Below are 22,373 nucleotides of genomic sequence, written 5' to 3' on the forward strand. Positions count from 1 at the left end.
TGTGACTACTGTACTTCAGAGGTTGCTAAAGAAATCCAGGTTGTACTGTTTACTTAATATACGTTTCATGTGCCAAGTATATACTGTGCCAAGCATATACTGAAGCCAAATTGAACTCAGAAGGCAATCTCCCAAAATCTTTTAAAATAGTTTAAAATCAACTGTTTTAATTCTTAATTGGTTGTTTAGCACAAAGATTCAAGTAAAACATCTTCCTTCTAATTTTTCAGATTTTATTTCAGTTTCTCATGAATTTTGTATTCTAACGTGAATGTACCCATGGATTACTTGCATTTTACTTTCAGTATTGCGATACCTAAAATAAAGAGTATAGCAAAACCCATCTTTTAAAAGATCTATCTATCTATCTATCTATCTATCTATCTATCTATCTATCTATCTATCTATCTATCATCTCCCTCTCTGTCTCCTTATGAACCTACCAGGTCATTAAAAGATTATACTGAAAATTGTGGTTCACAACCTCTATTCTCTAGATGGATTGGACTTTAACTCATATAACACGTTCTCGAAATGTACCAGAACAGGGCAGGGCTGTGTTAAACTAGCATCCTATGCTGTTAAATCAGATACTTTCTCATATGAAAGTATAACAGTGGGATTAAAGTCAACCTAATAGACTGTTAGACTTTGCCTTCATGGTTATACTTATTTCTCTTTTTAAAAATATCACTATCTAAATATCACGTGGAAGATTGTTCCTTGCCTCTGCTGGGTAGTCCTTGGTGAACAACCACTTATTTAGTGACTGTTTGAAGTTATGAGGCCGCTGAATGAGGACTGACAACTGGCTCCTGTTGTAGCATTTCTGCAGACGTGGGATCATAATTTGAACACTTGGCAATTATGACAATTATGACATTTGCTGCATCTCAGTCACAATGAATGTCATTTGTGACCTTCATTGCCAGCTTCCAACAAGCAAAGTCTATGAGGAAGCCAGGATGAGGTCACAAATGGCAACTGCATGATCGGGCCATGCTACGACTGCACAGGATTTGCCTAACAATGGCAACTGGGACTGCTACAATTGTCATCTTAAGTTGGCACGGTCCTGTGACATACTTTACAACTGCTTCGCTTAGTGACAGGGTTGACAGCTCCAATTACCATTGCTAAGTGAGACTGCCTATATGTGGAGAAAAATCTACCTTTATCTGCTTTCTTTTTGCACTTTATATAAATCTATCAGGTCTCCAAACCAATTTTCTTCTGATAAACCTGAATTATGCAAATGGAATTTTTTTCTTTGTGGGGAGGAGGAGGAAGGTGTTTTGGACATGTTTGCCACTTTGACTTATGTGTAAAAATAATAAAAGCAGGGTAAAAATAAATAAAATAAATAAAATGCTAAACTCTACATTATTCTGGCTGTCTTAGATAATGTTCTCTCTTCTTTTCCCACCATTTTGCTTCCCTTGATAGTACATAGCGAGGAAAAATAAGAGCACTGGCAGTAGTGATAGTAGTTTATTAAGTGATCAGTCTTACAATCACATCAACAGATAAAATAAAAATAAAATATAGGATATCATTCCAGAGTAAAATAAATAAAAGAAAATTCAGTAATAAAATACATAAATTAATAAAAATTAATGTGGTAAATAAAAAAGAATCAGCATTCAGATAAATACATCACCTTACAAGAATCCCAATCTGTTTGATATAACGAGTTCTTAGCTCAAAGGCCTTAACTATAAACTTAGCAGTTCTGCTCACAATGTATACATTAGAGCCTGACAGCATTGCTAAAGCCTGAAAAAAACATGGCATCTTGGGAACATGTACTGTGCTTTTATAATATACTTTTTAAAAATGGCATTTTTTTTTCAACCTGGTATAAGTCGAGTTTTCAGCACATTTTTGTGCTGAAAACGCCCCTCGGCTTATACTGAGTATATACGGCTTATACTCAAGTTTGTTTTTTTAAGCCTCGCTTATACTGAGTATATACGGCTTATACTCGAAGTTTTTTTCCTTTTTTCACATTTTACCGACTGAAGCCCTGCTGCAGTGAGAGGGCGGGCGGGGAGCCGCCAGCCTTCTCAGCTGAGGGAGGAGGGTTTCAACCGGTAGGTGCCTCATTTCCACCGAGTCCCCAGTTTACCCCAGTTTTTGGGTAAAATTAGACCTCGGCTTATACTGAGTATATACGGCTTATACTGAGTATATACGGTATACTTTTTAAAAATGGCATTTTTTTTTCAACCTGGTATCTTCTAGTCAGGGATGTTAAACTGGTGGCCCATGGGCCGGATGCGGTACACGCAGGCCACGCCCATCCCAGCTCCGTGAATGGAAAAAACATCATGAAACATCATGTGACGGCAAGGTGACATCGCAAGTTTGACACCTGTGTTCTAGTATGACCCGAAACTCAGTCAACCAGAAGTGTTATCTTGATCAGTGTTCTCAGGAGTGGAGTTCAACTCCCAGAATTTGGATGGCATGCTAACTCTGAGAGTTGAAGTCCACACACATCGTGAAGTTACCATGGTTGGGAAACACTGATCTAGACGATTTTTTTTTCCATTAGTAGGACACTACAAAGGCAACTCTCCAATCTTCCTAGCAATGCCAACCCAGGAGCACTGCCCCCACCACTTAGACATCAAGATCAAAGGCAACACTGATGAAGAAAGCTATCTCTGAATTCACTCCTGCCTCACTTCCTGCTGCTCATCCTACCTTACCAGCTGATTAACAGTAATTGCTTGATTTAAATAATACCTCTGCAATTAAAATATTCCTAACCAGTGGCTGAGAATTCCCAATCCCTGCAATTAAAATATTCCTAAACAGTGGTTGAGAATTCCCAACAGTTCTTATAATTATTAATTATAATTATTAATTATAAGAATGTATTTGTATCCATTCTTTGAATTCAAGGAAGAGTCTCAAATTTTTTTCACCAACACCCTCCTTTTTATTTTATCGATGCTGTGATTTGAAAGGGTACAATAATCCTTATTTAGTGACTGCAATTAGAACAGCAACTCAGATGTTAAGAAGACTGATCTCTAAGTGAAACTGTGACTATGCTTGCTATCTTCGGCTTTCCTTTGTTTTATAAACCTGTGAAGGTCTTAAAGGTGAGGATTGGTTACTTTTTTTTCCATCAGCATCCTCATTGTGAATGGTTGCTATCCAAGACAGCCGCTAAATGAGGATGACCTGTATATGGAAGTACTTCATATAAAAAAATAATGGAAAAGAAGTCTCAATTCCACTCATGCTGTCATGCACTCGACCTGTGGTACTGTTCCCTAACAGAAACATGAATAACTGCACTTCTGAGGAACATCAAACACACTTGGCTATTTACATGCATCTTATAATTAGAATATAAGGAACCATATTCCAAATAATTAGAATAACCACTGAATAACAGATTTGGAAGGGACCTTGGAGGTTTTTTAGTCCAACGGATTTGGAAAGAAAGACCTCATTATCAGTTAAGACAAAACTGATTTTTACATGGGGTAACAGAGAAGCATCATTGCCTTTTTAAGAGAAGCAGCTGTTAACTTGAAGCGTTCATAAATGGGAGAAAAATGTTTTAAGGGAGGGATGGCTCCTATCCTTGTCCCTCCCTTTCAGTACCCCTCCTCTTTATTCCCTCTCCCTCTTTTTTACCTCAAGTTCAACTCATAAAACGCACTTTCTCTAACCGAACTCTTAAAAACACAGGTTGGCACCAAAACCATTCCTCTCCTTGGATCTTTTAGAACTTAAGCCCTGCGAATTTCTTCCGCGCCGGGTCCTAAAAGCAGCCTTTAGAAACTTTGCCTATGAGCCGCGTCTCCTTTCTTTTTTTTTTTACCTCCAGCCGGCACGTGTATAGACACGGGCAGGGAGGAGGAGGGTTGAAAAGGAAACAAAAACCTGTTGTGTGCGTCGCTGAGTGGAGCAAAGGTGGAGGGAAAGCAGCAGCTGGAGGGAAGTAGCGGCCACATAGAAGTTACCAAGAGCAAAGGCCGCGGACAGCCACCTTTTCGCCTCTCTAGTAGCGGCAGCGTTTCCCCACACCAGCTTACGACGGGGGGCGGGGGGAGTCGACTCGGTCCGCTCTGTGGCCTGGAAGATTCCTGGGTTTCCCTCCCTCCCTTCTCCGCCTGTGCGCAAAACCAAGCCCGAGCCGCTCAGCCTGAGCCAGACACTGGACAGGAAAGCCGGTGGCGAGCAGTCCGTGTGGCGCTCGCCTCCCTCTCTCCCTTCCCGTTCGAGCCCGATGGGCGGGAAGAAGGAGGCGGAGAGGCCATCTCGTTGGCTCTGAGCGTCCGCCGCTCGCCGCGAGACACGCCTGGAGAGAAGTGGGGGGGATAGAGAGAGCGCTGGCTGCCCCTCCCGCTCGTCCTCTCTCTCCTCCTCCTCCTCCTCCCGCTTCTTCCAGCAGCCCCGCAAACCGGGACCCAGCTCCAGCTCCAGCGGCAGAGTGTGAGAGAAAAATCCTGGGAAGCGGGGAGGAGGGGGGGGGAGAAAAAAAACGGCGGCGGAGGCAGAAGGAAGGTGAAAAAGGAAGGACACCCGCGCAGACTGGGCTGCTCTGAAGAGACGCCAGGGGAGGGGAGAGAAAAGTTTACACCCTCCGTAGCTGCGCTCTCGGTCGGTCGGTAGCTCGCTCACCCACCTCTTCCCGCGGCGGCGGCGGCGGCGGCAGTGGCGCTGCAGGCGCAGACGGGAGTTTTACCTGGAAGTTGGTGGATTTCCGCCCTCTTTTTTTTTCCCCTTGCCCAAATAAGAATTTGAAACCTCGGTTAGATCCGAAGCTCCAGCTTTTCTCCCCGACGCTTTCCAGCCGCGGTCGGCAATGTGACATCCGGGGACGACCCTTCAGCCGGTCCTCCTTGCGGAGAGCTGTCACCGAGGAAGGTTCAACCAAGTGGACTTCTCCGCTTCCAATTTAATGAACGGCCCTGGGTCGCCCGAGAGAAGCTTAGGAGGATTGCTTTTTGCTTTTTTTTTTCCTTCCATTTTTTTCAAGACGCCGCTTCGGGAGTCCCTAGCAAGCTCCTTTGCGGGTTTGTCCGTCTCCTTCAGGATTTAAACCCCGATTTCCTCCAGATTCCACCTTCTTTGCTACTCTTCCCTTAATCGGCCGCTTTCTGGAGCGGACCCGGAGGGACTTGTTCCTCTGGCCATTGCAAGTCGAAACAGAGATTTTAAAAAATGAAGGTGAGTCCAGAAAGCGGGGGGGCGGGCGGCAACCCAAAAGCCATACCATCTTTTTGACCGGAGTCCCGAAGGCGGACAGGTAAAGAGCTTGAGTGACCGAGGGAGTGTTCTTTTGGAGAGGAATTAAAATGTCATTCCGAAGAGAATAAAAGGATTAATAGATAACCCTAGTCAGACGAAGTGCCTTCTCTGAGCCAAAATATGCAGAAGAGGCACTTCCAGGTCATTGCCAGTCCTCGCTTAATCCAATTTAAAACTTAGCGGGCGGGGAGGAGAAATAGAGGGAGAGAGAGAAAGGCATCGCAAGAGCATTTCGGCCTTTGGGGCCACGGAACTAAAGTAGCTCGGCGTTCAGCTGATCCAGGCTGCAAAAAACAAAACAAAACAAAAAACCGCGGATCAATATGTATTAAAAGGCTAAAAACATTAAGGACATGTGACATCTCAGTCAATCTATATTTTCGAGTAGCTGGAACCCCCCCCCTTTTGAAAAAAAAAATCAGGCCGGGAGGGGGCGGGTTGGGTTTTTTGGTTTTTTTTTTCTTTTAAAAAAATCGCTAAGCCTTTTGCCTTTGGAAAAGAGTTATTGTGGAGTGATTTCTGTCTCGCGTGCCATCGGTGGACTTCTGCAGCTTGGCTAGCTTTGAATTTCATTTAAACTTTATTTCTCTAGGCTATTGTTTTTTGGGGAGGGGGAGCTGGGCGTTTTTATCGAGGGAAACTGGATCTAGAAGGGTGTGTACGCAAACGGAGGGGAGGGGGGAAGGAGCTCTCTCCTGGCGGAAGGAGGGGGGGAATGTTAACACCGCTGCCGTTTGGGTGGGGTGTCAAAAATTTGGGGGTGTTATGGAGTTGAGACAGTTTTCCGTGAAGCTCGAAAACCTGCGGCATTCCTGCCGGTCCAATAAAAGGAGGGAGAGGAGGATGTCATTGTCTTTCAAATATATATATATAAACTCCGGCCACAAAGATGGAGCGTGTGATGAAATGTTTCCAAGACCTGCTAAAAGGGTTAGAGTTTGGGAGTTAATTTTTATGGCCCTTGCTTATCAGTCTGTGCAACTTTTTAAAAAAAATCCAAATAAGCAGTTGGCAAAAAAGAACCTACTAGACGCAATAAAATTCAAACAGAACCAGAGGGCAAGTCCTTGAGCCTCTTAATAAGGTTTCTCTTTGCTTTTTTTTTTTTTTTTGTGGGTCGGGTGGGTCGGGGAGAGAAGCTGCTGATTGCTCTGACAAGATGGATTATTTGCTGCTCTGTTAAAGCGTGGTGGTTTTTCGCTGCATGAGATGAAAGCTTGCGTGTCCTTGCTTCGTCGAGTGGGCTTAAGGGCAGATGGGAGGGGGTTCCCCAGGCGCTTACCTTGATATAGGTAGAAATCATGTCTCGAGGGGCGGGCAGGGCTGACTTGGGAAGCGAACCCTCCCAATTCGGATCTCAGCGTGGGTTTTTCCTTTTTTAAAAGAGGAAACGATTAGACGGATGCAATTTAGGAAGGGCTGGCAACTTGAGGGCGTGGGATCTAGTTCCAACTCCCGTTCAGAGGCCGGATTGAGCGGGTTTCCCTTTTAAGAAGCTGCCTTTATCCCTCTGTTGTTGTTGCCATTGTGAAAGTTGTTCGGTGTTTCAAAGATCAATTCCTAAATTTCACTTTTCCTGGCATTGATAGGGAGGCGGGGGGAGGGAATTTACAGCTTACCCCCCGAGGGGGGGGCAAGCGGGGCGAGCCGCTCTGCTACAGAGGCTCTACAGCTTTAAGAAGAGATACATTTTCTAGCTTGTGTCGCAGCAACTTTGTATCAGTCATGTCGCCTGCCGGGTGACTGACAAAAGGGCTTGTCCAATGGAAGTTCGTTACGGACTCCGATCTCGAGGCTCCGCTTTTCTCGCCGACCAATAGAAGGGAGGGAGAGGAGGAACCTCATCTGAACTTTATCTGAGCATGTGACATGTTTTTAAAAGGACTTGGCACCTTAGCGGTCTCTCTCTCTCTCTCTCTGCGCTCCCCCCCCCCGCGCCTTTCCCTCTGCCCTGCACGATGTCGGTGGACCAGGCAAATTTGAAATTAAGAATCAGTCATGAAGAATAAATTGGTTCTCGTTCCCTTGTCAGTTCCGAGCTTGGTTATTTTTGTTCGTGGATGTGGACTTTAGGTGGATCACACTTGGAGGAGAGGTGAGAGATAGCAGGCGGGATAGCGGAGGGCAGATATATATTCCTAGTGTTGTAGGGAAATTCTTTCTGATTGTTGAAATTGTAGCCAGGGGGTCACCTGCAAGCCAAACAAATAGTCTCAAGGTTAAGGAGTTTGGAAATTAAGAGAGGATGGCTTGAGATATTTATACCTGTCTCAGAACTGGGCAATTTATTTATTTCTTTATTTTGCATCAGGTGTTCTTCCAAGCGTGTCTAATTTTAACTCCCTGCAGTTATTCTGCAGAACCCCCTACTATGAGATCTTCAGGAGAAAAGTATCTCTGTCACAACAGCTTATTTTAAAAGAGTTGGGTTTTCAGTTGAAATGCGAAGTGTCAGAATAAGTGTTTTGAAAGCTAGAATGTGTTAGATGACAGTTCACGAATCCAGAACGTGAAGGCAGAAACTATTGGTTTCAGGATGCTTTTGTCTGGGTGTGAAGATTACCATCCAGTAATGCTGGATGGGGCTCTATGCTTCTTTGGGAAGTAGGCTATGTTGAGAGCTTCAGGGTGGATTTTCTGCTATGTTCTTGTTTAAATTGATTAGTTCCCCTACTCCAGTGGACTCTCCAGACAAAGTAAATTTTAAAATATTAAAGGATAGATGAAGCTGAGTTAGCAGCCCAGCCAGTAATGCAAAATAAAGGCTATTCCTTGAATTTGTAACTCTTTCATGCATTCCTATGCAGACTGTAATTCTTTTATAAGTTGCATGCACGGTTTCTAAATGTCAAAATGATATTTGAATAGCTTTCTTGATTTCGGTTTCAGTAAACTGGAAATGGCTTGAAAATTCTGTAGAATTCATTCCAAATGAATCTATGCGCAGAAACCTTTCTGAAGTGTTTTTAATGAATTGATTACCTTTTTTTCAAGATGCAAAGGCAGCGTGCATAGATAGCACTTTTAAAAACTCTAATTTGGTAAGTTTGATAAGGTGGCATTGTATTTTGAACTTTAGTTTAGCAATTAATTTTGCATTATTTTATCATACCAATACATAGCATTCAGGTTCTGTTGCAAATGAATCCATAGATAAGCCAGATAATGTTATGAGATATTGTTTTGGATAATTAGGCAATTTATTAATTTTTCAAAATGAAGAAGCAGTGATTAAGTTGTTTGAACTGTATTTGTTTTCTTGCATGTAGATTACTGCAAAAATGTTTCAGTTTTGGTCATTTATATTGTTAAAATCAATGGAATTATCAAAAATGTGTGTACATTTCCTTAGTTGAAAACCTGGAATTAACTCACATTTATGTTAATGTTAATATTTGTTTTAGTATTGATGTGATACAGGCCTATATATAAATCACTTACATTGGCCACTTTTATTGTTCATTGATATTAAGATGCTACACCGGGATGGGGTGGAGAAGTAAGATAGTGCTCAGTGTGCTAGGATCCAAGTTCTTGGGAAAGTAATTATCAGTATCTTGAATTACAGAACTCTACAAAGAATTGTGTTGGTAGGGCTAGTAATGAAATTCACTGGGTCACCTGGTGGAAGGTTATTTTCAGCCTGTTGGTTAGGCATGTTCTAAGGTAGTTGTTGATCACATAACTAGGCTGTCCTAAAGTCTGTGGGAAAGGATTGCAATATTTAGATTGCTGAAGCCATTATTACAAGGTAGGCATGTATGTTGCAAATGCTTTCAACTAAATATTTTAGAGCATACTAAAAATACATACTTTTTAGTTTAAATTAAACTATTTGCATTATAGACCAGATAAAAAGTCTGCAGGTTTCATGAGTTCAGAATTCCTAATATTAGTTTTTGTTCTAAAATAAGCACCCTGGGTTGAAAAAACAAAAGAAGATATTGATGCCTTTGCATGACCAAACTAAAATTATCAGGAGCAAGTGCACAGAGAAATAAATACAATAAAAATATTAAGGTTCAACTGAATTAACAATATCATAAGTAGTTTCTCAATTTTATATGCATTGCATTGCATTGCATTGCATTGAGGTAGACAGCTGATATTTTTGAATGCATTTCCTTAGTAAGGAATGATCTGTATTCCTTATGAAATGTCATTTTTGTAAATAAATTATTCGAATTGTTTCATTATGTTAATTATTAACTCTTTTTTTCCTAATACCCTGTGTGTGTGTGTGTGTGTACACACACACACACACACACATATACGTACATACGTATATGTGTGAGAAATTGAATGATGTAATTCAAATTTGATAGAGATATATGACATGATTTTCACTATTTTGAATTCCAGAAGACCAGAACTGACTTAATGTGCCACTTATAGAAGTGGCTTAATGTGAGGGAATAAGTTTGTTATTAGTAATTTATGTGCATAATCTTTTTCATACTTTGCCATCATTGAATTTTATTAGGTTACAGAAAGGTCTCTTATTTACCATTTCTCAAAAAATATATTTACAATCACATAAAGATGTCTTTTATTTGCTGGAGACAGAATGGTCTTTTTGTCAGATTGGGGCAATCATATGACTCTGAAAACTGTGTTTTTCAATGTGTTTGTATTCAAGTGAATAAATTCTATTACTTCACATAATTAAGATTGATATTAAAGAGAACAAACTTTAACTGAAAGCATGTGATCAAGAGTATGTCAAAGACAACTGAAGAGAAAAGAGATTAATGCTTCCAGGACAAGATGTGAATTTGGCAAAATGAAAAGTCCATAGAAAACATTTATGCAAATAAGAATATATAAGTAACTAGTTCACTTGAATTACATATCTTTTGCATAGCTATGTCTTAAAGATTTATTAATGAATATTTATGTGAATTTATTAATATTAGAATATTGCAAGTTCTTTTTCAGTGTTACTCAATTCTCTTGTACAACTGATACATCTTTTGATATAGATATTTTTTGCTGCTCAATTGGAAATCTATATACCAGCTTTTAGCTGCAATCCAATAGAAGTCAAATCCATTGAATGAAGAGTTTATTTCTGGATTTTATAGTATAAAACAGTTCCTTAATTATGTGAAGAATAGAGACTAGGCTGTTATGACTTTCTTTACTTTGCTTGCTTATTGTGATGTGTATATGTATGCATTTTGTGGTACTCTTTTCAATCTTGCGCTTTTTCATATTGTTAGATATTACTTCCATGGTTTCCTAATTGTTTTGAAAAACAATAATGAATAACAAATCTCAATCAACCAAGGGAGAATTATTGCAGAAATAAGCACAGGATGCTGCTGCAGGGATACAAACAAGTACATTTACCCTATAAGAATTCTTACTAAATATTGTGGTACAGGTAGTCCTTGACTTACAACAGTTTGTTTAGTGACCAAGTTACAACAGCATTGAAAAAATTGACTTATGACTCTTTTTCACACTTACAACCGTTGCAGCATCCCCATTGTCACATGATCAAAATTTTCTTGGCAATTCTAGTTTCTATTTATGATGGTTGCACTGTCCCGGGGTTATGTGATCACCTTTTACGACCTTCTGAAAAGCAAAGTCAATGGGGAAGCCAGATTTACTTAACAACCATTTTGCTAATTTAACAGCTGCAGAAATTCATTTAAATAACTGCAAGAAGTTGTAAAATGGGGCAAAATTCAATTAAAAACTGTCTCATTTAACAACATAACTTTTGACACAATTGTGGTCATCAGTCAAAGACTGCCTGTACTCCTCCTGATTAATGCAAATTCTATGATTACTACTTAAAGCTCACCAAAAATTTAAATATCAGATGGACTAAAAAGATTTTAAAAGTTAGCAATGGATTGATAAACAGCAGAAGCTCAATTTAGTTTTGATAACTATGTATATATTTGGCTATGGTGATCAATGTATAGGCAACAAGGACTCATTTCCCAAAATATATCTTCCATATCTTTGCTGTAATACAGAATGCATGCTGATCCCAGTCAATTTGTATTCTGCTTTAATTGTCAGCCGTTTAAAGTAAACTATTAATGTTGCGTTGTTTAAACCACATTTAAAGTTCAATTGTATTAAAAATGTAAATCAGCATCTTGCTATATTTACATATCTTGCTTTTCCAAATCTTTATGCTAGTATTACAGCTATCCCTAATGGATCTCCACTCCTCGACTAATGCTGCTCCTTGATTAAAATAAAATGTGTGTGAAAGCTTATGTTTATAGATGATCAAATCACTCTGACCCACAGAAGGCTTTACAGTATCTTCTCAAGTGAATATAGCTCAATAATTTGAGTTCTTAAGACTGTATCACTGCCTTCAAATGCAAATATATATATAAGCATTCTGCTTTAGATATGGAAGGTCATGAATTTGAAGGCAAAGGGTTAATTGTGAAGGGGTCCTTGGTGCTCTCTGAGCTTGCTTGTTTTCTTGTAGACATTTCATTACCCTAACTAGGTAATATCATCAGTGCTAGTAAGGAGTGCTGTTTGCTGTCAGTTTATATTCTGGTGACTTGCTTGTCTTTGTGGGTTAATTGTTAAGGGTTAATTGTGTTGCCCCACTGCCTGTTGAGTTTACAGGTTTGTTAGGTTGTCCATATAGACATTTAGATAAGAATTCAGGATCCTTCAGAAAGCAAACTTTTTTGATATATATACTGAGAGTCAGATTGATAAAAGCGTTAAAGCACTTAAACAGGGAGTAGTAAGTTCGGCATATTCTGGGAGAAAAGGGACAAATTGTAATTGCTTGTTTGTGCTTTTGGAATCCAGTTTGGGACAGCTGCTGCTGAGACACTTGTATAAAACGGTTGTGTAAAGCGGTTATTTTCAGTGGTGAGCTGCTGCCAGTTCAGACTGGTTCGGGTGAACCGGTAGTTGTGACCTGTGGGTGGGCCTGCCCACCTGCCCCAGCGCTATGGCCTCCTATTTAGCTGTGTTTTTAAGCCATACATGTGTGCAAGAGCGTGCATGAGCAAGCGCATGCGCAGAAGGCTGTGTACATACATGGAAGGTGCACGAGTGACGTGAGCGTGTGGGTGCACGTGTGCACATTTTCGGTGCTGCGGTGAACCGGTTGTTAATTCATGTGTCACCCACCTCTTGTTATTTTGTTGTTTTGGGTAATAGCATTATTTGATGCTGAGAAAGGGGCAACTCGGTCAGCAATAAAGGATTTCACTATAAGGTGTGAGACTGTTTTACTGCTAAATTATATTCAAATTATTTGCGTATCTATAGTAAAATATTAAATTCAGAAAATGTTTCATTGATGTGAACAGTGTACTAAAGGGAGTAATGTAGCATTCTTAAGTTAATGGATCTGTCTGTCTGTCTGTCTGTCTGTCTATCTATCTATCTATCTATCTATCTATCTATCTATCTATCTATCTATCTATCTATCTATCATCTTCCATCCAGATAGACAGACAGATTCCAAAACACTTTTCTCCAGCATACAGTGTGGTGTTTCTTTGGTGAAACTGCCTCTTTTAAATGATATGATATATGTTTCTGTTTTACATGTTTAAAATTGGAAGTTAAGTCTTTGGAAATTCTAGTAAACATTGAAAGGAAATTCTTTATAGGACATTCTGGGCGGTACAGAGTTGGAATAATCCATATATATATGTAAAATAGTCAATCAGTTCAACCAAAATAACAATGTTATAAATCTTTAATTAATTAATTAATTAATTAATTAATTCATGTTTCTAGGCCACTCATCTCGCTCAAGGAGGGGGTCTAGGCAGTGCAGCATATAATCAACAAATAAAACAGCATACAAAGTTAGCATCAGAATATTAAAATTAATTAAAAAAATTTTTTTTTACAATTATGAGATATAAAATTTCAAAGAAATAAAAAAAATCCAAGGTGTCCATTCAGCATTGGTTACTAAAGGCAGAGAGAGGGGTCTTTGAGTGCCATCCAATCCCACAATTGCTTAGCCAAGTTTTGACCCCTTTGTGGAAGACCAGAAGGGTGGGAACACTCCTAACCTCTGGGGGAAAGATGGTCCATAATGATGGGGCAGTGGCAGAGAAAGCTCTCTTTCTAGACCCCACCAGTCAAAATTCTTTGACTGACAGGATCTGCAGCATACCTTCCTTGCCCGATTGATTGAAATACAAATATTTCATAAACATAAGCTTTGCATTTTTATAAAATAATAATTTTCTCTATATGGCTCCAAATAAGATGCATGTTATCAGTGGTGGGATTCAAAAATTTTTACTACCGGTTCTGTGGGCGTGGCTTGGTGGGCATGGCAGGGGAAGGATACTGTAAAATCTCCATTCCCACCCCACTCCAGGGGAAGGATACTGCAAAATCCCCATTTCCTCCTGATCAGCTGAGACTCCGGAGGCAGAGAATAGATGGGGGTGGGGCTAGTCAGAGGTGGCATTTACTGGTTCTATGAACTACTCAAAATTTCTGCTACCGGTTCTCCAGAACTCTGGTCAGAATCTGCTGAATACTACCTCTGCATGTTATGCTTATTTTGCATATTATTGAGCAACATCAACATTGATATATACTTTTAACGGTTGTTATTCTGTTGTTAAGAAATTATGGAAAATATAGGGCATCATTTGCTTTTGAAATCTTTATTATAATATTTTTTAAATGGGGGATGGACTGTGAAAGAAAGTGAATCTTACTGTGTGGAAAATATTAAAATGTAATACTCATTAGCAGTGTACATTTTAATATAACTAAATCTCATCCTTTACGTAAAAAAACCCTCCAAACTTAAAAATGAAATGTACTCTGAGGTCATTTTATCTACTGTCAGTAGCATAGAAAATGAAATAACTGTACAAAATTTACATTTTGGGGCTTATAATTTTTTATAAACTCCCCATTATTACAAATAATAAATTTTGTGTTTTTAATTGCTAGCCATTGAATAAGAGCATAAACAGCACAGTCAGATGTCCATCTATTTGAAATAATTGTCACTATGCTCACTTACTTACTTTACCCTTACTTAATCAGGTCTAGGAATGCAGCCACCATTTTTTAATACGTGAGAAAATTGATATATGCACATATATATTTACATAAAAATTTGATGTTTTCTTTTGTTAGATATGGAGACCAAAGGCTATCGCAGTTATTCAAAAAGCCTAGATATGGAGAGGCGCTGGAGTCAAGGTTCACAATCTATGGAGTACACTCCTAAAGGAGAAGAAGAACAGTCCGAAGAGAGTAATAACTATATGGAGATTGTAAATGTGAGCTGTGTTTCTGGCACATTTCCAAACACCCGTTCTCAAGGAAGCAACAAAGAAAAACCTGAGCTAATTTCTTGTCTTCATCCAGATCATAGTCAGCCGGCTATTTTACCTGCTGATATAAAAACTGAGATAGACTCCAAGGAACTTTCTGCAACGGTAGCTGAATCAATGGGTTTATACATGGATTCTGTAAGAGATGTTGATTTTACCTATGATCAGCACAGCCATCAAGGAAACTTGACTTCTGCAAAGATGTATCAAAATGTGGAGCAATTAGTAAAACTCTATAAGGAGAATGGCCATCATACTTCTCCCTTGAACACTCCAAGTAGGTCCTTGAGACCCCTAATATCAGACTGTGCAAGCTCTGTGAATGGTGGCATTGTACCATCTATCATCAAAAGTCCTAGAGTGTGTCACGAGAAGAATTCTTCGGATTGTAGTCCTCAAAGCATGACTCCTTCAATATGCAGCCCTCCTGGAATTAGTTCTGTATCATCAACTACTCCTACTAACTTTGCAAATTTCACCGTAAATAGTCCAGTAAACCAGGGAACACCTTTGCCATGTTCACCTAACATTGAAAACCGAGGTTCAATGTTACATAGTCCTCCACATACTAGCACTGTAGGATCTCCTCTTTCTAGTCCTATAAGTAGCATGAAATCACCTATTTCAAGCCCTCCTAGTCATTGTAGTGTGAAATCTCCAGTTTCAAGTCCTAATAACATTACAATGAGATCTTCAGTATCCAGTCCGGCAAATATGAACTCTAGGTGCTCTATTGCTAGCCCTTCCAATGCCAACAATAGGTCCACTCTTTCTAGTCCTGCAGTAAGCACTGTGGGATCTTCAATGTGTAGTCCTGTAAATGGTGCAGTGACATTTCCAGCATCTAGTACATCGGTTGGACCTGGTGCAACTCAAGACATGGTTCCTAGTCCAGATTCAAAAGAGAATAAAGGTGCTTCTGAAATTGTATTTCCTAAAATAGAGGAAATAGAAAATGCCATCCCTATCAATGAAGTAGCTAATCAGATGACTGTTGCTCAGTTTATAAAACCTGAACCAGATGGGATATTTAGTAGCTCATGTCTTGGAGAAAATAACAAAATCAATTCTGATTCCCCATTTTCAGTATCAATAAAGCAAGAATCTGCTAAACATTCTTGTTCTGGTGCTTCTTTCAAAGGGAATCACATTGCAAATCCCTTTCCATTTATGGATGGATCGTATTTTTCTTTCATGGATGATAAAGACTACTATTCTCTTTCCGGGATTTTAGGACCACCTGTTTCATCATTTGATGGCACATGTGAAGCTAGTGTGTTTTCAAATTCAGGTCTATCTATAGGAATTAAACAGGAGCCTGAAGAGAACAACTATTATCAAGAGAGTACTCTACCTTCCTCTGCCATTGTTGGAGTGAATTCTGGCGGACAGTCATTTCACTATAGGATTGGTGCTCAAGGCAGAATAGCTTTATCACGGCCTGTTGGTAGAGAGCAGCCCTTTCAGCATATGAGCTCATTTCCTCTAGTGGAGTCATGGAAATCACATTCTGAGTTGTCTGGCAGAAGAAGTGATGGGTATCCAGTTCTAGAATACATTCCAGAAAATGTATCAAGGTAGGTTTGCTTTATTACTGAATATCTAAAGGGTGGGTGGGTGGGGAAGCCTTTTGCTGAAACATTGTTTTTGATGCTACTGTTTTTTAGAACTGATTATTTATATACATTGCAATATGTATTATTAAAATATTATTTATTTTAAAAAATCAATAATTGTTTTCATAATTGTTTAGTGGTGTACCACATAATATTTCCCTGGCTAAATTTAAAAATGAGTTGCAAAACTTTCAGCAACTGTTTTTACTGCAAGGATTGTTATTAACTGTAGGCATTTTCAAATGTCTTCTGGAAATAAAAAGGTAGCAAAGATTAATAGCTTTAATTAAGTACTGTAGCATAGAGCAGTTTAGCCCATTTACAACATTATGTGATTATTGTTTTCATATAAAAAATAATTCTATGTAGGAAACTAGACCATAACCCGGTTTAATCAAGGCTTGCTCTTCTAAATTCTGAGAAACTTTTTTACAATCATAATAGTGGTGTAAAGATAATTATACTTTGTATTATACTACTAATAACTTATTTTGATGTATCTCCCATTTCCAATGACATGACAGCAAAAACCTTCCTCTTGTATTGCTGTTCCTGGCTTTTCTCTCCAGTGGTTGGTTTTCTTTTCTAGTACTTTGTTAGATTTTTTCCCCAGTTTTCATTAATATGTTTTTCACTGGAGCCTTTATTATTCTATGTCCATTAACATGTGAAACATCAATATATGCAGTTTAGTGTTAATGCATACTTAAAATGAAAAGCCAGTCTGAGACAATAGAGGAGAACAGACCATGTTCAGTCTTGAAAAATGTTTTTTTACTGCCTACGATGCTCTTAATTGCCAAGTAGTTTCTTCACTCAGTGAGATTCTATACACTTCACGAAGTTTCTGGATAGTTTTATGAGAGAGTGATCTAAAGTAGAACAGAGAAAAGATCAAGTACAGGTAGTCCTCGATTTACGATCACAATTGAGCCCAGAGTTTATGTTGTTAAGTGAGACATTTGCTAAGCGAGTTTTGCCCCTTTTTACAACTTTTCTTACGACAGTTGTTAAGTGAATAACTGCAGTTGATAAATTTAGTAACCCAGTTCTTAAGTGAATCTGGCTTCCCCATTGACTTTGCTTGTCAGAAGGTCGCAAAATGGGATCACGTGGCTTTGGGACACTGCAGCGGTCATAAATATGAAACAGTTGCCAAGCATCTGAATTTTGATCACATGATCATGGGGATGCTGCAAAGGCCCATAACTGTGAAAAACAGTCAAAAGTCACATTTTTCAGTGCTGTTATAACTTTGAACCATCACGAAATGAACTTGAAGTCAAGGACTACCTGTACATCTTTTCATAGTGGTAATTTCTGCCTGAAACTCCTCCCTTCCAAAACAACTGCTTATTACCAAATAGAAATGGCACAATTTCTACTATTTAATTTTCACAATGTGTAATTGGAGTATCACAGATTATTATGGCTTTATTTTCATTATTCTTTATCAGCACTGATTTATAATCCTACTTTTGGATTTCAGCTTTTTATTTTTTACTATTGCATCCATTATTGTTACTTCTCTCTACCTCTTAGTTGAAGAATGCTCATTTTTTGAAATCTAATTTTATAATTTTTTAAAAAATCTGTTACTGTCTTCTCTGTGTGTGTGTGTGGGAGGGAGAGAGAGAATGCATTCAGAATTGAGGAATATCTTTTGATTCCTTTTTCCTTCTCCAAATATCTAATTTTGCAATTATTTCACCTTATTAAAGTGCTTGGAATCCTATTCTTATATTTTTGTCTCTACTAATGTTTTAACACTTTATCTTTGAAAATTTTTGAAAACCAAAGGTTTAATAAGGGTTCTTTCTTCATGAGCTCTACTTTGCATATTTTATTATACATATTAATAATTTTTTCACTTATCTATTGATAATGAATATATATGGATCACCTTACTATTAAGTTATATTATACTGTCGTTTGAAGATCACTTGGCGGCCGTCTCCAGGAGAGCCTTTTACCAGGTTCGCCTGGTTCGCCAGTTGCGTCCCTTTCTGGACCGGGATGCCTTATGCACGGTCACTCATGCTCTCATCACTTCTCGTCTGGATTATTGCAATGCTCTCTACATGGGGCTACCCCTGAAGTGCCCCTCGGAGACTCCAGTTAGTCCAGAATGCAGCTGCGCGGGTGATCGAGGGAGCTGCACGCTGCTCCCGGGTAACACCGCTCCTGCGCAGTCTGCACTGGCTACCTGTGGTCTTTCGGGGTGCGCTTCAAGGTTCTGGTTACCACCTTCAAAGCGCTCCATGGCTTAGGGCCAGGGTACTTACGGGACTGCCTGCTGTTACCTTATGCCTCCCATCGACCCGTACGCTCCCACAGAGAGGGTCTTCTCAGGGTGCCGTCCGCCAAGCAATGCCGGCTGGCGGCCCCCAGGGGAAGGGCCTTCTCTGTTGGAGCACCTACCCTCTGGAACGAACTTCCCCCCGGTTTGCGCCAAATATCTGACCTTCGGACCTTTCGCCGGGAATTAAAAACTTACTTATTCATCCAAGCGGGACTGGCCTGATTTTTAAATTTTAAATTTTAAATTTTTGTAATTTTATATGGGTTATTTTAGGTTGGGTCAATTGACGGTTTTAATTCGGCCATTATTGAATATGTTTTTTAAATTGATATTTTAACTTTGTATACTTTATTGTTTTTATCTTTGGCTGTACACCGCCCTGAGTCTTTCGGGAGAAGGGCGGTATAAAAATTTAAATAAATAAATAAATAAATAAATAAATAAATAAATAAATAAATAAATAAATAAATAAATAAAAGATCTTTAACATCTTTTGTAACTTAAACAGAAAAATCTAAACATAAGAACACCTCAAGTGGCAAATGTAGTTTTATTCAGTTTTATTTTATCCATCTCTTCATATGATACATAAAACATGTACTATTTCTTCTATGAGGAAGACATTCTTATTAATGCAGGCACTGGGTTTCTCCAATGCATTTAAGAAATTTCTTTGTTATTAGTTATTCTATCAAATTATTTCCCAGAACATTTGAATGAATGTCTGAATGGAATTATAGTTAGGATCTTGCCATTTATTTTTATACTAGTATTACTTTTATGTAGCAGAGTACCTTTTTATATTCTATACTTCAATAACACAAGTTTGAAAATGTATCTGATTATTTTTGTTGCTTGTAGTAGCTTGCAATTGGACTGCACAGTGGCTTTTTGCTACAATAATGATATACAGGTACTTAGTGACTGGCTTATTTAGTGAACAGTTCAAAATTATGAAAGCGATGAAAAAAAATACTTTACAACCAATCCTCACATTCATTACTTTCACAAGTCTGTAAAGCAAAGGAAAGCTGAACTAAGATCATAAGCAGAGTTGCAATTTCATGTAGTGACCACTTTGCTTGATAACTAAGTTGGCGGTCTCAGTTGTGGTCACTAAATGAGGATTACATCTATGCTGATACATTAATGATGTTATTATTTTGGATTTAACTTCGTTATGGATATATTTTAGCATTGTGCTTGAACATATATTAAGTTGTAGGAACAAGATCCCAGTTTAACTTCCATAAAATAACAGCAAATTTCAGTGGTTAAATATGATGGACTTCCTTTCACTGTATATGTTTCAGCTGAAGCTGAATTGCCATGTGATTTTTATTTGGATTGTGGTTGCATCTTGTACCATAAGATCTTCCAACTTTGTCATTCTGTGATTCTATATTTATATAAATGAATTAGATTCCCTAATACTCCTGATAACATTTAAGTACATGGAGATGATATAGTATGGTAGGTTGAATTTGCTTTAGTTCCTTGATTTGAAGGATTATTTAGTGATTGATTTGGTTGTGGTAATTATATTGAGGTTGCTAGTACTTTCTGATGAGATGAGTCCTGAAATAAACATGCAAAAATATTTTTGTTAGCAAAATAAGAAAAATAAATATGTATATGCTTTTCAGAATGAAAGATGCTAAAATAATTAATGTATTATGTTAACTGGAAAGCTAAAATTAGATACATAGGAAGCTCAAGCTATTTTTTACTATATCAGTATAATTCTTCCTGGAAACAAGTACCTGGAATGTGTCCTTAAAGCTATCAGTTCTTGAATGCAAAACTCCAAAGGATCACTAGATGGCAGCACAGGGACGCTGAAATGCTCTGTTGTCATGCAGTGGTTTTGGCAGCCAAATGTCTGCGAAATGTTTGGCAGTCCTCTATGACCATACTAATTCCTCTGAATTACAGCTAAATGAATGTCTGATAAGGTGGTTTTCTGGGAAAAAATGAACTAGAAAATTTTACAATACCTTTGGAATTTTTAGTGAGCAAAGCTATTATGCTACACTGTGTTTATATGATGCCTAACTATCATATAACTTTTCTCCAATAGAATTAAGACCACTTCATTTAGGTTTAAAAGTTATAAAAATTCTACAGCATACTTGTTTGAATTTAGTAAATAAAAAATAAAGGCATCCTAATGTTAACACCAAAAGAGATGTGATTACTTACATCAGGGCTGTCAAACTCACATCGTCACAGCGGCGTCACCTGACATAATGGGATTTTTTTCCCCCTTTGCTAAACCGGGCATGGGTGTGATGCAGCTGGCCTGCAGGCCGCGAGTTTGACAGCCCTGATTTACATAAACATAATCCAGGTTTAATTCTGAAACAAAATACGTGTCTGAAGCAATCAAATTTTATAAGCGTTAAAATTGCACCGAAAGGAAATGAAAAATTGCATTGTAAAATGGATACTATCCCATAGAAAAATTAAGCAATAAAAAATTATTTCACATTATTAACGGGTCTTCTTGGGTTAGACAGAAGAAGCCAATCTGATATGCAAACCTGGATTACCACTTCCTATTTTTATTTGAGCTGAAATAATGGTTTTTGATCTTAGGCGTAAAATTGTTAGAAATTATGTTTTACATTAAAACACCTGTCTTTAGCCAGAATTGTGATGAGTCGTGCATGTAAATAATTAGAGGTTTTATTCTTCTTGGTTCATGGAAAATTTTAGAAGAAAAATTAATAAAATAGGCTTCATGTTTTTGTAGGCAATTTTACCACTATTTATTGTTATAAATCATGAAAATCAGATTTATTCAGATTTAATTAAAAACTGATTTACTAGATTAAGGTCATTTTTCTATTTATATTAATGAAGTTTTGTAAGATAGATGATTTAACTTATGAAACATTTTATACATTTGTATTTTGTATTTATTTTTTAGGTATATTCATAACTTTTCTGCATTAGAAGCTGTAATATTCCTTTTACTTTGGTGTAAGATGCCAAGGGAAAAAAAGTTGTACTGTAATATATGCAAAACTGGGATAGAACGTGGCAATATATTGCAATATTTTCTGCTCTGTTTGAATTTTCTATAAAACTAAAAACTGTCCATTATTTCAGGAAATGCTATGACGTTTCTTCACAATTATTTTTAATGGCCTTCTGAGACCTTGTAATTGAATAGGTACATAATTTCATTAAGAGCTTTTTCATGACTATTCCTTTTTATGCAACTAGAAGTTCAAAGCCACACAATGAATAACTGGAACCTCTGCATGTTTTCATCTTGGGCTAAAAGATAAGCACTATTATTAATATAGTATTTACAGTAAACATATCCTGAAGTAAAGACACTTAAACAGTCTGCTATAGTCAGTGGTAAGATTCAATTTTTTTAACAACCGGTTCTGTGATTGTGGCTTGGTGGGCGTGGCTTGGTGGCCATCTCACTGGGTGGTGTGACTGGGTGGTCATGGCCAACTCGACATCACTCACGTCCAGCCCCTCCCCTCCCAGCCACTCCTTTTCAGCCCCGATCTTGCCCAGCCCCTCCCCTCCCAGCCCTTCCTTTTCACCCCCGGCCTCAACATATTCTGTAAAAATGTTGTTTACCTTTTTTCAACTTTATGATCTGCATATACATATTATTGATGTACTTTCATGGACCACTGAAAGAAGGAAATGGCTCACATGCTTGGCCCAAGAGTGTGATAGGCAGGTCACAAAAGAGGCTTTTGAGGGGCTGCCACAAAGAAGGGGTGGGAAATGTATTTTTCAAAATAGCAGAAGACAAAACAAGAAGCAATGGGTGGAAACTGAACAAAGAGAGAAGCAACCTAAAACTAATCAGAAACTTCC

General features: G+C 38.3%; 1 protein-coding gene and 1 long non-coding RNA gene across 8 annotated transcripts in view; one reads left to right on the forward strand and one right to left on the reverse strand.

Annotated features, from left to right (window-relative positions):
• Positions 1-1,486: 1,486 nt before the first annotated feature.
• Positions 1,487-6,902, reverse strand: LOC131203002 (uncharacterized). Its single transcript, XR_009156277.1, has 3 exons — positions 6,560-6,902; positions 2,231-5,561; positions 1,487-1,855 (listed from the first exon to the last, which is right to left on the reverse strand). It is a non-coding gene; the product is annotated as an uncharacterized LOC131203002 (long non-coding RNA).
• NR3C2 (nuclear receptor subfamily 3 group C member 2) overlaps positions 5,063-22,373 on the forward strand; it is a 178,453-nt gene continuing 161,142 nt past the window's right edge. For 2 of the 7 annotated variants that reach the window (XM_058192764.1, XM_058192771.1), the window contains exons 1-2: positions 5,063-5,196; positions 14,404-16,180. In XM_058192764.1, the coding sequence (XP_058048747.1) occupies positions 14,406-16,180 (1,775 nt within the window). In that variant the 5' untranslated portion in view covers positions 5,063-5,196; positions 14,404-14,405. Of the gene's footprint in view, positions 5,197-7,238; positions 7,373-7,413; positions 8,319-8,524; positions 9,029-10,352; positions 12,497-14,403; positions 16,181-22,373 lie in introns of those variants that run through there. The other 5 variants (XM_058192767.1, XM_058192769.1, XM_058192768.1 and 2 more) reach the window with 5 other exon arrangements.

This window comes from Ahaetulla prasina, chromosome 8 (genome assembly GCF_028640845.1).
Source record: "Ahaetulla prasina isolate Xishuangbanna chromosome 8, ASM2864084v1, whole genome shotgun sequence".
Classification (NCBI taxonomy): domain Eukaryota; kingdom Metazoa; phylum Chordata; class Lepidosauria; order Squamata; family Colubridae; genus Ahaetulla; species Ahaetulla prasina.